The sequence below is a fragment of the Carcharodon carcharias genome, chromosome 1, assembly GCF_017639515.1.
Source record: "Carcharodon carcharias isolate sCarCar2 chromosome 1, sCarCar2.pri, whole genome shotgun sequence".
NCBI classification, from domain to species: Eukaryota; Metazoa; Chordata; class Chondrichthyes; order Lamniformes; family Lamnidae; genus Carcharodon; species Carcharodon carcharias.
Genome location: NC_054467.1, coordinates 95,440,333 through 95,454,622, shown reverse-complemented (window position 1 = coordinate 95,454,622; position 14,290 = coordinate 95,440,333). Strand labels below are relative to the sequence as shown.

The 14,290-nt window shown below is 42.5% G+C and overlaps 1 protein-coding gene across 5 annotated transcripts in view; it reads left to right on the top strand.

Annotated features, from left to right (window-relative positions):
* The window catches only part of LOC121284139 (TNFAIP3-interacting protein 3-like), a 36,951-nt gene extending 34,555 nt beyond the window's left edge, over window positions 1-2,396 (top strand). For all 5 annotated transcript variants that reach the window (XM_041199346.1, XM_041199319.1, XM_041199357.1 and 2 more), the window contains 2 exons: window positions 1,803-1,881; window positions 2,157-2,396. In XM_041199346.1, the coding sequence (XP_041055280.1) occupies window positions 1,803-1,881; window positions 2,157-2,188 (111 nt within the window). In that variant the 3' untranslated portion in view covers window positions 2,189-2,396. The remainder of the gene's footprint in view (window positions 1-1,802; window positions 1,882-2,156) is intronic.
* Window positions 2,397-14,290: the final 11,894 nt, after the last annotated feature.

Below are 14,290 nucleotides of genomic sequence, written 5' to 3'. Positions count from 1 at the left end.
TAGTTTAATGTATAAGTTACCTACAAAAATAGTGTTTAGTCAATGATGCTTTTAGTCGGTTTGTTACAGTAAAAGCCTTAAAATGTGAAATCTTGTCGTCATCTTTTCAGCTATCAACTGAATGTTCAATTTTTTATTTCTAAAGTTATCAGTCTCTATGATGATCATAACATTTCACAAATTTAGAAATTGTGGATGGGATTTTCTGGTCAACAGACTTTTGGCTGCTCTCCAAAATTTGAAAGCCCAAATTGTGAACAGCAGTGGTCCCAGCACTGATCCTTGTGAAACCCCACTTCCCGCCTTCTGCCACTCTGAATAACTACCCTTTACTTCACTCTCTGCTTTCTGTGTGAAGCTAACTAGCTGTCCATTCTGCCACTTGTCCCCTAACTCCACATTCTTTGACCTTATTCATTAGTCTTTTATGGGGCACTTTATTGAAGGCCTTTTGAAAATTCAGGGCCAGAATTTTTGGGTCGGTGGGCGGGGGTGGGGCCCAACGTCACCACACATCATTCAGATTTTCAGTTCGGCGGGCATTCACCCGAGTCGGCAGCACACGTGCTGAACTGTCAAAGGCCTATTAAGGCCAGTTAACTATCAATTAAGTCAATAAACTGAGCCGCCCATCCAACCTTAAGGTTGGTGGGCAAGCGAAGAGCCCAAGCGGTCTTCGCATTTTTCATGGAACCTCATTCATTGGCGGGATGAGGTTTCATGAAAGTTTTTAAAGTCTTGTAAAATTGTTAATAAAATTAATAGACATGTCCCAGCTCATGTGACAGTTTCACATGAGGGAACATGTCTTAAAAATTTTTTTTTTCTTTATTAAATTTTTTTGAACTTAAGCTAATCTCCCTGAGGCAGCTCAGCGTGAAAGAGTGCAGGCCCTGACTCAGGCAAACCACCCCGCTTCCGGATGCACATCATGCTGGGCGGACCTTAATTGGCCCACCCACATAAAGTGGCAGCATGCAGCTGATTGTGGACGGTGATTGGCTGCGCGATGCCCATGCCCGCTCATGCCCACCCCCCCCCCCGACAGGGAGAAAATTCTCTCCCAGATAAATTACACCTTGGGTGGCAACACAAAAATGGCAATAATGAATTGGCATCCCATTCTACCTTATTTTCTCTGGAAAAGAGAAGCTGAACTCCCTACCCAATCTTCTTTTCCTAGATGAATTCCTACCTCATTGTTCCTCACTTAATGTTGCTAAGAGAGTATTTGCTTTGTCCCTTACTCTTAGACTGCAAGTAATGTCAGAAACAGTTTAAATTGCTTGTAGAATTCACTATTGCCAGATTTGCACTTGGACTTAAGACCAATTTCACCACCACCCCAGAGACTATCTGAAAGCTAAAAATGGAAAACTTAACCAAAGGTGCCTTTGAATTTTAAATATTAAATTCTACATAGGTCTGTACTTTCAGAAGCATGCTCAAGGATCAGGTTGATGTAGTCTTATCTTGCAGTATTCCTTTAATCCTACTACTTACTGCAATCTCTGCCATTTCTCACTCTGGTCTGAGTTCAAAGTAGATTTTGAATCTGTCTCTCAGGCCAGGTACACGCTTTCAAAAAAGATGTATTTGTAATTCCTATCTAATCCAACTTGATTATGTTCATATTTCTGGTTGAAGCATATTTAAACATTCTTTTAAATGCATGACCTACCATTAACTTTTGAGCTATTACTTCTGGTATCTGTGCTAAAGAATGCAAGACTCTCGTTATTTTGATCAGCCATCCAATAAATTTGTTCAATTCTAATATACATATAATTTGTAATTTGCAGACAGAGTGTCCGTGGCATATTCCATACGTCAACCAGCTTTCACCAGATCAACAAAACAGTCAGAAATGCAGGCCGAAAGGTAAGAAATGGACCAGCTCAGTACTAAAAAATCTTGGGATTGATGATATAAATTCAATTCCACATCAAACAAACTTGTCCATTTGACTCCATACTTTTGTATAATTTGTGGAAAATCTTCATTCTTGAGATTTCTGTTTTTGGCCTGACTGTAATGCTGATCATTGTCTTGGTATGTCTGTAGCACTTACTGGAAGACCTGCATTCAACTACAAAGAAACTACTTTTGAAACTGTAATGAGCTAATTCTGAACATTCTTTCACCTTTATTTCCAGATAATACATCAGCAAAAAGACATCCAAAATAGCAACTTTGAAATGAAGTCGATTTGCTATGAATATTTATCAATGCCTTCAAACAACACTAGGCCTTTGCTGAGGATTGCCCTGATGTAGTTGCTGCTGTTTATTATATTTTAATCTGTGTTCTTTGTTTCTGCTTCTAAGAGAAACCAAAATAACACATTAAATATGACGCAAAAGCTTACATTTTCAGCTGTGTCAGCAATAAAACAATTTACGTTTACAAGGCTCATTTAATGTAGAAAAACATCCCAAGGCACTTCACATGATTGTCATCAAACAAAATTTGATATAGTTACATAAGGAGAAATTAGGAAACATGACCAAAAGCTTGGTCAAAGAGGAAGGATTAAAGGAGCATCTTAAAGGACCAGCAAGAAGTCAAGAGGAGGAGAGATTTACAGAGGGAATTCTAGAACTTATAACCCAGACACCTGAAGCCATGCGATGCTAATGCAATGGAAATCAGAGTGCTTGTGTCATAGAAAATATCGCAAATGGCCAGTACATTCTGCTTTTTCTTTTTGACAATTTAACGTGGGAGAGATTTAATTCCACCCTCAGAAGTGACCTGGGAGGCAGTGGGGGCGTGGGTAGATGTAGAATTGAGAGGGAAGGTCAGAAGCAGAGTGTCTGTTGCCTTCCCAATTTCTTCCCCACATAACTCCCCAATTAAGTCCGTGAAGGTCGAACATGGCTTTCTGCGTGCATGCCAATTAAGACCTTAAGTAGCAAATTAATGCCCACTTAAGGGCCTCATTGTGCCACTTATGGTAAAATACCAGCAGCGGAGTGTGGCGGTGCATACGCCATTTAAGGAATTTGTCCGGGAGCTGGTATGCTTGTGGGCTTGGGGAGGGGTGTGGGGGCAGGGTGTGTGTACCCAGAGCAGTAAGGATTGAACACCCCATGTCATTTTTGAAAGATCTTTCCAGTAAGATCCTTTTTAAGGAGCTTAAAAATTTGCTTTTATAACATAGGAACAGAAGTAGGCCACTTAGCCCCTCTAACTTTTTGCCATTCAATGAGTCACGGCTGACTGCGACCCAACTCCATCTATCTCAATACTTTTGGTTAAATCATATCTATCAATCTTAGTTTTAAAATTGATAATTGATCTAGCATCAATTGTCAGTTTCAGGAGAGCATTCCAAACTTCGACCATCTTTTACATGAAGTAATGTTTCCAAATTTAACTCCTGAAAGGTCTAGAAATAACTTCTTGACTATGCCCCATCGTTCAAGATACCGCAGCTAACAGGCATTGTGCCTTCCAATTTACCCTATCTGTTCTTAATAACTTGAAAAATTTGATCAAATCACCCCTTAACTTTCAAAATTCCAGGGAAGACAACTCTAGTTGTTAAATCCCTGCTCTTAGTTCTTAGCCGGGGGAGAATTTTCTGAATGTCAGGCGGGCCGGTCGAGAGTGGGCATGGAGATGATCATTGCCTGTGATCAGCTGTGCGCCGCCATTTTACGTGGGCAGGCCAATTAAGGCCCACCCAGCGTGACACATGGCTGGTAGCGCTCAGTGCTACCTGTGCGGGTGGGGGGAGGAGGGAGAATAGGGGCCTGTGCTCATGCACGCGAAAGAGCCAGGCAATCTCCCTAAGGCACCGAGTTGCCTCAGGGAGATTAAGTACACAATAAAAGTTCATAAATAATGAAGTTAAAAATTATTTAGACATGTCCCCTCATGTGAGGTGTCACATGGGCTGGGACATGATTATGAATCGTGCAAAAATTATTAAGTATTTAATAAGACCTTCAGGAAACCTCATCCCTCCCGTGGATGAGGTTTCCTGAAAAATGTGAAGGCTGAAGGCCACCTTGGCTTTTCGCCTGCCCACCAACCTTAAGGTTGGACAGGCAGTGTTGATAACTACTTTAATTGTTTTTTAATGGCCTTAATAGGCCGTTGACAGTTTGGCGAGTGCATAGCCGCCTCCAGCTCATACCCGCCGAACATATCTAAATGACGCGCACTGACGCCAGGATGCATGACCGACATCACCACGCGTTATTTTATGCATCAGTGTACCAGGCCCGCCCCTGCACACCGACTTCAAAATCTGGCCCAGGTATCACTCTAGTAAATCTATGCCATACTCCCTCCAAGGCCAATGTAACCTTCTTGTGGCGTAATATATATACAATGCAAGTGGTTCTTGTTGAGAAACTTATTTGTTACTTGTGTAAAATGCATATCTCAGTTGTTAAATACTGTCCATTTTAAATTGCACCAGCCAGTCTTGCTGTGATATTAAAATAAAGCTGCCAGTTTAAGATGACTTTGTATAAGTTCGGCTTCTTTTGAAGTAAAACCTCATCCATGGCAGAAGTGTGGAATGCATCTAGACCTCTAAAATCAGTGTTCTCATGTCTGATATTCTTTGGCCTCCTATTTTTGTGGAATAATACATTTTGGGTAAAAATTAAATGCAAATTGCTTCTTGTCATTCAAAATATTGTATCTGAGATGTGTAAGTGTCCAGAACAGGAAGTCATATAGGATATCTGACATAGGGAGGTAGAAAATTAAAGGGAGCTTTGCACATTCTGATTAAATTTGCAGATTGGATGGAAATTTTGCTCAAGTAGTAATGTGTTTCAAAATTTTATTCCTCATTAATTTTAGGATATCATTTTGAACTTCCATTTTTAGATATATGTATATTGAATAGAAGCTTTTTCTCACATTTCCAAATATGTCAACCAGGAAAAGTTCCTCAGTGTTTGTGATGTGCACTGCACAGCATTTATTATTCACATAGTCACTTGTTGCATGAAAACATTTTTCAGTTCCCAATGCTATAGAATAACTATTGCTATGGTAATACTTTTATTCAATTCATTGTCGTCCTGATAAGAATGTGTATATATGTTTTGAATGTTGAATGCTTTGTAACATACTGTGACTATTTAATATCATGTAACTTTTTTTTTAACTTTTGGGAAAGAGAGATTCAGCCTGACTGTGTTCATTTGGAAGAGGGTTATTGCATATTTTGTGTATGCATGTAATAGAACACATTCACAAACTTCTCTAGATTTGGATATATTCAATGTAATCTGGTAAAATAATGTGAATATGAGTTTGAAAAGTGATTGTAGCAGAATACAAAAACTAGAGGATACTTTTGGATTACCATTGAGATTCTATGTTGTTAATCATAGAATAGTACAGCATTCATGGAAGCCATTTATTCCTTCGAGTCTGCACCAGCTCTTTCGAAGAGCTATCTAGTTTGTGTCTCCCCTCTCTTCCCCATATCCCTGCAATTTTTTTCTCCACAGATATATCCACTTCCATTTAAAAGCCACTATTGATGTGTTCATATGAAATTCCTATTCATGCTATTTTAATGAAAGCTTTAACACAGTTTGCAATAAATCAATTAACCTCTTCAAACCGATTTCAACAAAGGTTGATGTGGCAGGTGGAATTTGATACAGATAAGTGTGAAATGATGTATTTTGGCAGAAGGGATAGGAAAAGATGATGTAGATTTAATGTCAGTCCTAAAGAGTCTGCTGGGACAGAGGTACCTGTGGTTGCTTGTGCATAGACCTTTGAAGGTGGCAGAACATATTGACAGAATAGTTGGTCAAGCATATGGGATCTTGGGCTTGTAAATTGAGATATTGAGTATAAAATCAGAGAAGTTATGTTGAATCTTTATAAAATTCTTGTTAGGTCACAACTAAAACATTGCATGCAGTTCTGGCCACCACAGTTGAGGAAGAATTTGAGGCCCCTTGAAGGGATGAAGAGGAGACTTACCAGAACAGTTCCAGGGGTGGGGCATTTTAGCTACAAAGTTAGGTTTGAGAAGCTGCTGAGGTTGTTGTCCTTTGGGCAAAGGAGATTGAAGGGAGGTTTGTTAAAGGTGCACAAGATTATGTCGGGTTTTGATAAGATAGACAAGGAAAAGCTGTTCCCAATAGCTGATGGTACAGGGACTAGGGGCCACAGATTTAAGGTACTGGGCAAGAGATGCAGGGGGAAATGAGTTAAGAAACACATTCTGGGAGGCTTCTTAAACAAAATGAACTTTATTTACACGAGATTTGTGGCTGCTTGCATCCAGCCAGCCCCTCATACAGACATTTTTTCCCTAAGAAACCCCTCCTTAGAATTTACTCCCCCCATGGCCACACATTGGTTGAACAAACCACATGACCCCCAACTCAGTTAAACTGATCTTAAAGTGACAGTCGTCACAGTGAGGAAGAACTTTTTTTACACAGCGAGTGTAACTTGCTTCCCATGAGCATGATGGATGCAGAGACAATCAGTGATTTCAAAACAACATTGGATGAGCACGTGAAGGAATAAACTTGAAGGGCTACAGGATAGAGCGAGGAATGGGACTAACTGAATTGTACAATGGAGATCAGGCATAGACTCAAATGGCCTCCTTTTCTGATGTAAATGACTCTGATTCATCCAATAAATGCATGAGACAATTTCCAGGACATTGGTGCGGAGTTGGAACCCTTGCTGATTTGTTTTTTTATCCCCCTCCCATCTACCCCAGGATGAGTTACATCACTCCAACCCATAAGCTAACTGAACACAGACCGCAGATTGAACCTGAGCTTCTTATCACACTTGGTATGTGTTTATCCACCGAGTAATTGGAGAAGCCAGCAAATGCTCTAAACTGCGAATAAGTTTTAATCCTGTTATCACCTGTGCTTTTGATGTGAACAGAAATTCAATGCAGTCTATTCTAGCCAATGCTCTAATAGTACCAATATTGGTGCATGATAATTACTTGACCTCACATATCCTAACTAGGTCAGGCATTCAGAAATAGAGCAGGGATTTTATCAATTTACTCTGACTAAACAGCAAGACCGTTAGTGCACAGGTAACCATTGGAAATTCAATCAGGCTTTGCTGTGGCTCTTTAACTTAGCCATGGTATTAGCATCCCACTTCCAGGTTCCTTGAACAATTAGGGAGGGCAGGCAGGATGATGCAACAATTCTGTTAAAGGAAGGATTTCTAAATAAAGGGACACTGGCAGGGATTAGAATGCTCAGTGGTATATGGATTTTTGAGGCTGCAGTAAGGACAGGAATGGAGACGACTGGAGAAGACTGCTCCCTGGGTCTCTCTTACCTAGAGGTCCTGGTGCAGGACCTAAGGGACTGCAGTGAGGTGAGCTTTCTTAAGGACGAGGGGCAAAGTACCACCTCTTCAACCAAGCAAGTGTGCACAGAAGTGGTCAAGGAAGTCAGTAGCAAATGTGACTTGAGAAAAAAAATTTTCACACAGAGTGATTCAGGTCTGGAATGCACTGCCTGGAAGTGTGGCTGGGGCAGGTTCAATCAAGCCATTCAAGAGGGCATTAGATGATTACTTGAATAGAAACAATGTGCAAGGGTACAGGGAAAAGGCAGGGCAATGGCACTCGGTCATAATGCTCATTTGGAGAGCCAGTGCAGACATGATGGGCTGAATGGCCTCTTTCTGTGCCATTAAAATTCTGTGATGTGTGGCTCCTCCAACCTGGAGACAGTGACCAAGAGGACTCAAGGCCTCAGGAGTGTGGGGAAGGTGAGTGGTGTAAAACTTCCAGGTGGCAAGCTGCATTTTCCTACACAGAATCCCTCAGGATGATAAGGATTGCAGCTCCAGTCACTCACCTCTCTCCAGGCACATCACATCCCCATCTGAACAGCCAAAACTCACACACCCTCATTCAATTGCCCTCTTGCATCCATGCCTCACAATCGTCCTTTACAAATGACATTGTTCCCTTTTCATGACACAAGCCATTACTAACAGTCATAACTCTCAGCTTTCTTGCCTTACAGAAGAGAGCACACAACCTCAGGAAGAGGTGTAGACTTGCTTCCTGTTTACCGTCTTATGAACATCTCCAATCAGAGACTATTTTCTGTGAAGGGTTCCTAGTCCTTTAGGGCTATGAAGCACTGACAGTGTGACCTGATTGTACAACTCCAAATGAAGAATCTCTGAGACAATTCTGCAAGTGCAAGCTCCAGATTGCCTAGGTCTCACTAACAACTTCTCAAGCCCTCCAGTAATAGCCACTTTATTGTCCGCTGACAATGAGTGTCCACCTGGACCACTTGGAAGGAGATCTTGTTCCAAGAGACTGCAGATGTCAGCAATGACCTGCCATGAAATCGTTGTGCATACACATGAGAGAGTTGATCCTCTGTAAACCTTATGTTGAGGGTCTCAGCTCCTTGGAGCTGGAACTCTATATCCATCTCCTCTGTCCTACAGAATGGTGTGTGGCTGAGGAGGAGGCAGGTGGCACTGGTATCGTTAGTCCTCCTGATCTTCATCAGTGGTGCAAGATAGAGTTGTATAAGTTGCTCCCAATCCATGACCAGCAGTAGTGATGTGCAGCTGAAGGTGGGTGAAGTACTATACGGGTGAAGTGTAATACAGGTGAAGTAACTTCCAAGAAGTTGACAATCATCTGTCAAGCACTGAAAGCAAAGGAGTTCTGTGATCAACATCCTCCCACCTGACCATGGCTGCAGCTCTTCAGTTTCACTAATCAAAGACTTCCACGCTTGTCAGTTTCTCTGAAGAAGATTTTCCTATTGTGCTCTCAGCTCAATGACCTGGGCAAGGTGCTGACAGCTCAAGAGATAAGCCTGCTGTCTGTTAAATCCAGGATGCTTGGTTAAAACAGAATATAGTTGCCTATCAGAATACTTAAATGACTTATGCGACAGCTCCAAGGGGATTTCCCACTCGCCTTCAAATCCACCTGGTTGAAACCAGAAGTAGGTGGGATAATGTTGGGCTCCTGAACCAATGAAACTTCTGGAGTTTTACTGATGGGGAGAGATGTGGGATAATTTCCTCCTTTTCCCACCTCTCAAAACCCACAACCAGATATTTTTCAAAGAAGTGTTTTAACCCCTTTAATGGTGTGACTTTCAAGAACGGACACAAGACAGGCTTCTCGAACGTTTAAATTTAAAGAAAGAACAAACATTTTCTCAGTATCTGAAACGTAAACACAACAGCACCCATTCACTCATTCACACAAGACACACACGCGTGAGAAAAGATGATTGCAAGAGATGTAGTATGCTCTTAGATGTCATAAAGAATCAAAAAAAGTTACTTTTATTATCAGTTCCTGAGATCATACTTGGTAACCTTGCAGGCCTGAGGGTTCTCTCTTGGTTCACTAAAGACAATAGAGGTTTGATGTTTCTAGAATGAACTCACAGTGGCTGATTCCATGCAACAGCAGGTTTCTGGCTTTTGTCCAGTTGAAGGTGTAGTTAAGCCTCTGTAGTGAAATTATTATCCACAGGTAAAATAAATAGCATCACTTCTCTGCATGTGGTGAATTTTCTGGGCAGGGTTCTTCCTTTTCTGGGCAAGATCCCTTTCCTCTGTAGTCTTTGTCCCAGACTGACCCTCCCCGGGTTGTCCTTGTGAATTAATAAGGTATTTCCTATCAAGTGCCAGTTTCTGTCATGTGACTATAGTATAAATGTTCCCATTGTCCACACAAATAGTTTGAGGGGCTAAGCAATTTTCATACAATGGGGAATGTTTGATGCCCCATCAAAATTTCAATTCTGAATAGCCTCCAAATATCCCTATTTGCATTTTCATTTCCATGAGGCTGGCAAAACTATCAGGAATGATTACTCTGAGTCACTTCAGTTGAATTGGTTAGTGTAGTCACCAACGCCTGGGAAAGGTCATTTACTGACCTCCCAGAGACATAAGAAGCCATATGATAAGGAGACCCCTGGAGTCTGTCTTGTCAAAGTAAATTGTCCATATTCCATGCTGCTTTTTAGAAGTAAAATGTCCAATATTTTCATAAGTTCACATGCGTGTGATGTGGCTGTAAGAAGGACCAGGATCTTTAGGTCAGCGAGCGGGGGGGCGGGGCCCATTTGCTGGCACGGGATGACATCGGGCAGAACTCCCAACGTCATCCCGCGTCTTTTCAATTTTCAGGTCGGCGAGGGTGCAGCTGAATCAGCTGTGCGCCCCCCAACCAGTCAACAGCCTACTGAGGCCATTTAAGAAGTAATTGAAATACTTAATGGACCTGCCTGTCCAACCTTAAGGTTGGCAGGTGGGCCGGGAGCCCTGGCTGGCTTCAGAAAAAGCATGAAACCTCATCCACAGGCGAGATAAGGTTTCATGACGGTTTTTAAAATTTTAATAAATGTATGCTTTGAAGTGATGGACATGTCCCAACTCATGTGACAGTGTCACATGAGGGGACTTGTCAGGGAAATTTTATTCTTGCCCCTTCACCATTTTTAAGTTTGGCACCAATCTCTCTGAGGCAGCACTTATAACACTTCCTGATGGATGTCATGCTGGGCAGGCTTTAATTGGCCTGCCCACCTAAAATGGCGGTGCGCCCCCAATTGGGGGCGTCAATTGGAGGCCCGCACACCTGGGTCTGCTCCTGCACTCCCCCCCCCCCACCACCCCCACCCCACCACCACCAATGGGGGAAATTTCTTCCCAAGAGGATTTAGCTCCCTGCATGTGTCCAAATCCAGCTCCCATGGCCTGGGAAAATTTCTCCCCTTATATTCAAAATGACATTCATTTTTGTTAAAAGCCTGTGCACATGTTTTTTTTATTATAGACTTGCCCCTTATTCAGATTAATTTTGATTAAATCCTGGAACTGTTTGTCAGAGCATTGCCATCAGGGAACATTGCAGAGAGAAAGCACATTTTGCAAATTGGTTCAACATTTACACATTATCAACACACTCACAACTCTTCCTGCCCACCATTCTCCCCGATCCCTCCTCCACAAACCTCACAGAATCATAATTATTATTGCACCTCTCTTCCAACTCAGGTAAAATTCTTGTACCAATATCATCCACTAAGACAAACTTATCTTTGTGAAAACCTCCCTCTTGCTGAATGAAAAATGTTGCTCTACCCCACTGTCACTGATCCACAACTTGTCCTCTCCCTGTCACCTCACTCTTTCCTTGCCTTTTCCTCTCCTACCCTCTTTGGGTTCCCTCCCTTCTCTCCCAATTCTTCCTCATCTTGCCCTTTTCCTCTATCTCACCTGATTTTGGCTTCCTCTTCCCCCTTCTCTCCTCCTCACCTCTCCCTTTGTCCTTCACACCAATCCTTTCCACTCCCTCATCCCTCATCATTTCTCCCCTTCACGCCTCACACTGTACTTGCTCTTCTGTTCCATTCCCCTCTCCACTCTTCATATCCCATGCTTCTCCTTCTCCTTTCCCCATCTCCTCCTGTCTTTTCGACTCCTCCCCTTACTTCTCACCTATCTGTCCCTTCATCACACATCCTTTCTCCCCCTTTTCGTCTCCTCTTTTGTCCCCCTTCTATCTGTCCCTCTCCTCAATTCCTCCACCTCTTTCTATCTGACCTGCATAAAGCTGCTTCCCCTCTCCTTTCAACCTTACCTGAATTTCAGTCTTAGTCTCCTACTCTGTACTCATTCTCTCTTTCCCTCCTGTCCTAGTTGTCCTCCCTTACATCTGCCTCTCCTCTCCTTTATTCTTGGGTTTAATTAGCTCCATACTGTCCAAATCAAGCTTGACCTGAAAAGTGTCCTTAATCTTGACTCTTTATGTGCAGCATCACCAACAACTTGCATTTCTATGGTGCCTTTAGCACAGGAAAACATTAAAGACACTGTAGGCACAGCTTGACTTTGTTAAAAACAAAGAAGCTAGAGTGGGGACCAATGGGGAGGCAAAAGGGGTAAGAAACTCCAGAATGTTTCTTTTTAAGGGTATATAATTGAGTGAGGTGGAATGCCATATCAAATGAATGTTGGCTGGAATATGATTGGTTAGATATTTTTGGTGGACTGAAATTGGAGAGGAAATCAGGGTGAACTAATTTGAATAATAATAGTTTTTGCATTGGTTATTTCCTGATGTGGGGAAAAACATACATTCAACCCCTTAATCACGGCAGAGAAAGGGACTTTATTATAAAGATTATGAGTGGCCCATTTTACATTTCTCCTGATCTCTATTTTGATTTAAGTCAATTGCATTACAGTTGAGAGGTTTGCAATCTCTGAAGCTTATGATAGCCCAGAATTTCCCCAATTCCATTTACACCACAATCACGTCAACATTTAGGCCAATTTCTATGGCAGTTTTGATTATGGGAATTTATGTTTTATTCATTTTTGCTCAAAATTTCTGTGGAACACAATTGCCTACTTTAGAACATTATGACTGGCATAAAATAAGTGCAAATCTCCACAAAAAACATGAAAAACCCAACCCGGCTAATTACGTGGAAGGTGTTGTCAACAGAACTATCAAGCAGCACTTACAAAGCAATAAGCTGTTTGCCGATGCCCAGTTTGGGCTCCACCAGGACTATTCAGATCTTGGCTTCATTACAGCCTTGGTGCAAACATGGACGAAAGAGCTGAGCTCAAGAGGTGAGGTGAGTGTAACTGCCCTTGGCAACAAGGCAACATTTGACTGACTATGGCATCAAGGAGCCCTAACAAAATTGAGGTCAATGGGAATCCATGGGGGTAGATCTCCACCGTGGAGTCATACCTAGCACAAAAGAAGATGGTTGTGCTTTTGGAGGTCAGTCATCTCAGTTCCAGGACATCACTGCAGGAGTTCCTCAGGGTAGTGTCCTTGGCCCAACCATCTTCAGCTGCTTCATCAATAACCATCCTTTCACCATAAGGTGAGAAGTGGGGATGTTCGCTGATGATTGCACAGCTTTTAGCAATATTTGCAACTCTCAGATACTGAGGCAGTCAAGTCGATATGTTGCAAGACCAGGGCAATGTTCATACTTGAGCTAATAAGTGACAAATAACATTTTTGCCATACAAGTGCCAGGCAATGACCATCTCCAACAAGAGAGAATCTAACCATCACCCCTTGATGCGCAATGGCACTACCATCACTGAATGCCCCACTATCAACATCCTAGGGGTTACCATTGATCAGAAACTGAACTGAACTAGCCGTATAAATACTGTGACTACAAGAGCAGGAAAGAGACTGGGAATTCTACAAGGCACAAGTCAGGAATGTGATGGAATACTCTTCACTTGCTTGGATGAATACAGCTCCAACAACACTCAAGAAGCTCAGCACCATCCAGGACAAAGCTGCCCACTTGATTGGCACCACATCCACCACCTTATTCATTCATTCCCTCCAACACAATGGCAGCAGTGTGAATAATCTACAAGATGCACATCAAGGTTCCTTAAACAGCACCTTCCAAACCCATGGCCTCTACTACCTAGAAGGACAAGGGCAGCAGACACATGGGAACACCACCACCTGGTAATCCCCCTCCTAGCCACACACCATCCTGATTTGGAAATATGTCGCCATTCCCTCACTGTTGCTGGGTCAAACCACTGGAACTCCGTCCCTAACAGCACCGTGGGTGTACCTACACCACATGGACTGCAGTGGTTCAGGAAGGCAGCTCACCACCACCTTCCAAAGGGAAATTTGGGATGGGCAACAAATGCAGGCCTAACCAGCAATGCCTACATCCAGTGAAAGAAATTTTAGAAATGCAAGAACGTTCCATAGTTTATTGAATCAGGTGACCTTTTGTCTCCTGGTTAGTACAGATCCTTACAACTCCCTGACTGAGATTGCATGGAAGCCCCCATTGGCTGACTAGAAAGATTGGAACTTTAAAAGCTCTGGGCTATGGTGACTTTCATCTTTTTTGACAATGCTCCAACAGAAGTGAGCTCAGTCTTCAAATCTCTTGGCAAGCTGGCACACAGGTCACTTTCTTGAAGCACAAATTCCTGATGCACTCCTTCTCTGAGAGATCTTGGCAAGGCCTGCACTGCCTACACACTGTATAGAGGAAATATTAGAAAAAGTAGATTCTGTCTTGTGACATGGTGCCTCATTCTCATAGTCTTTTGCCTCTGATGCTCCTTTCCCTCTTCTGCCTGGATGAGGATGTTGGGGAGCTGGCGATGTCTTAAAGCTTGGAGTATACTAACTCTGACAGTGGTGTAGGTCTCACATCACAAAACTACGGAATTGGTACAGTACAGGAAGAGGCTATTCGGCCCATTTTGTCTGCACCAGTTCTCCAAA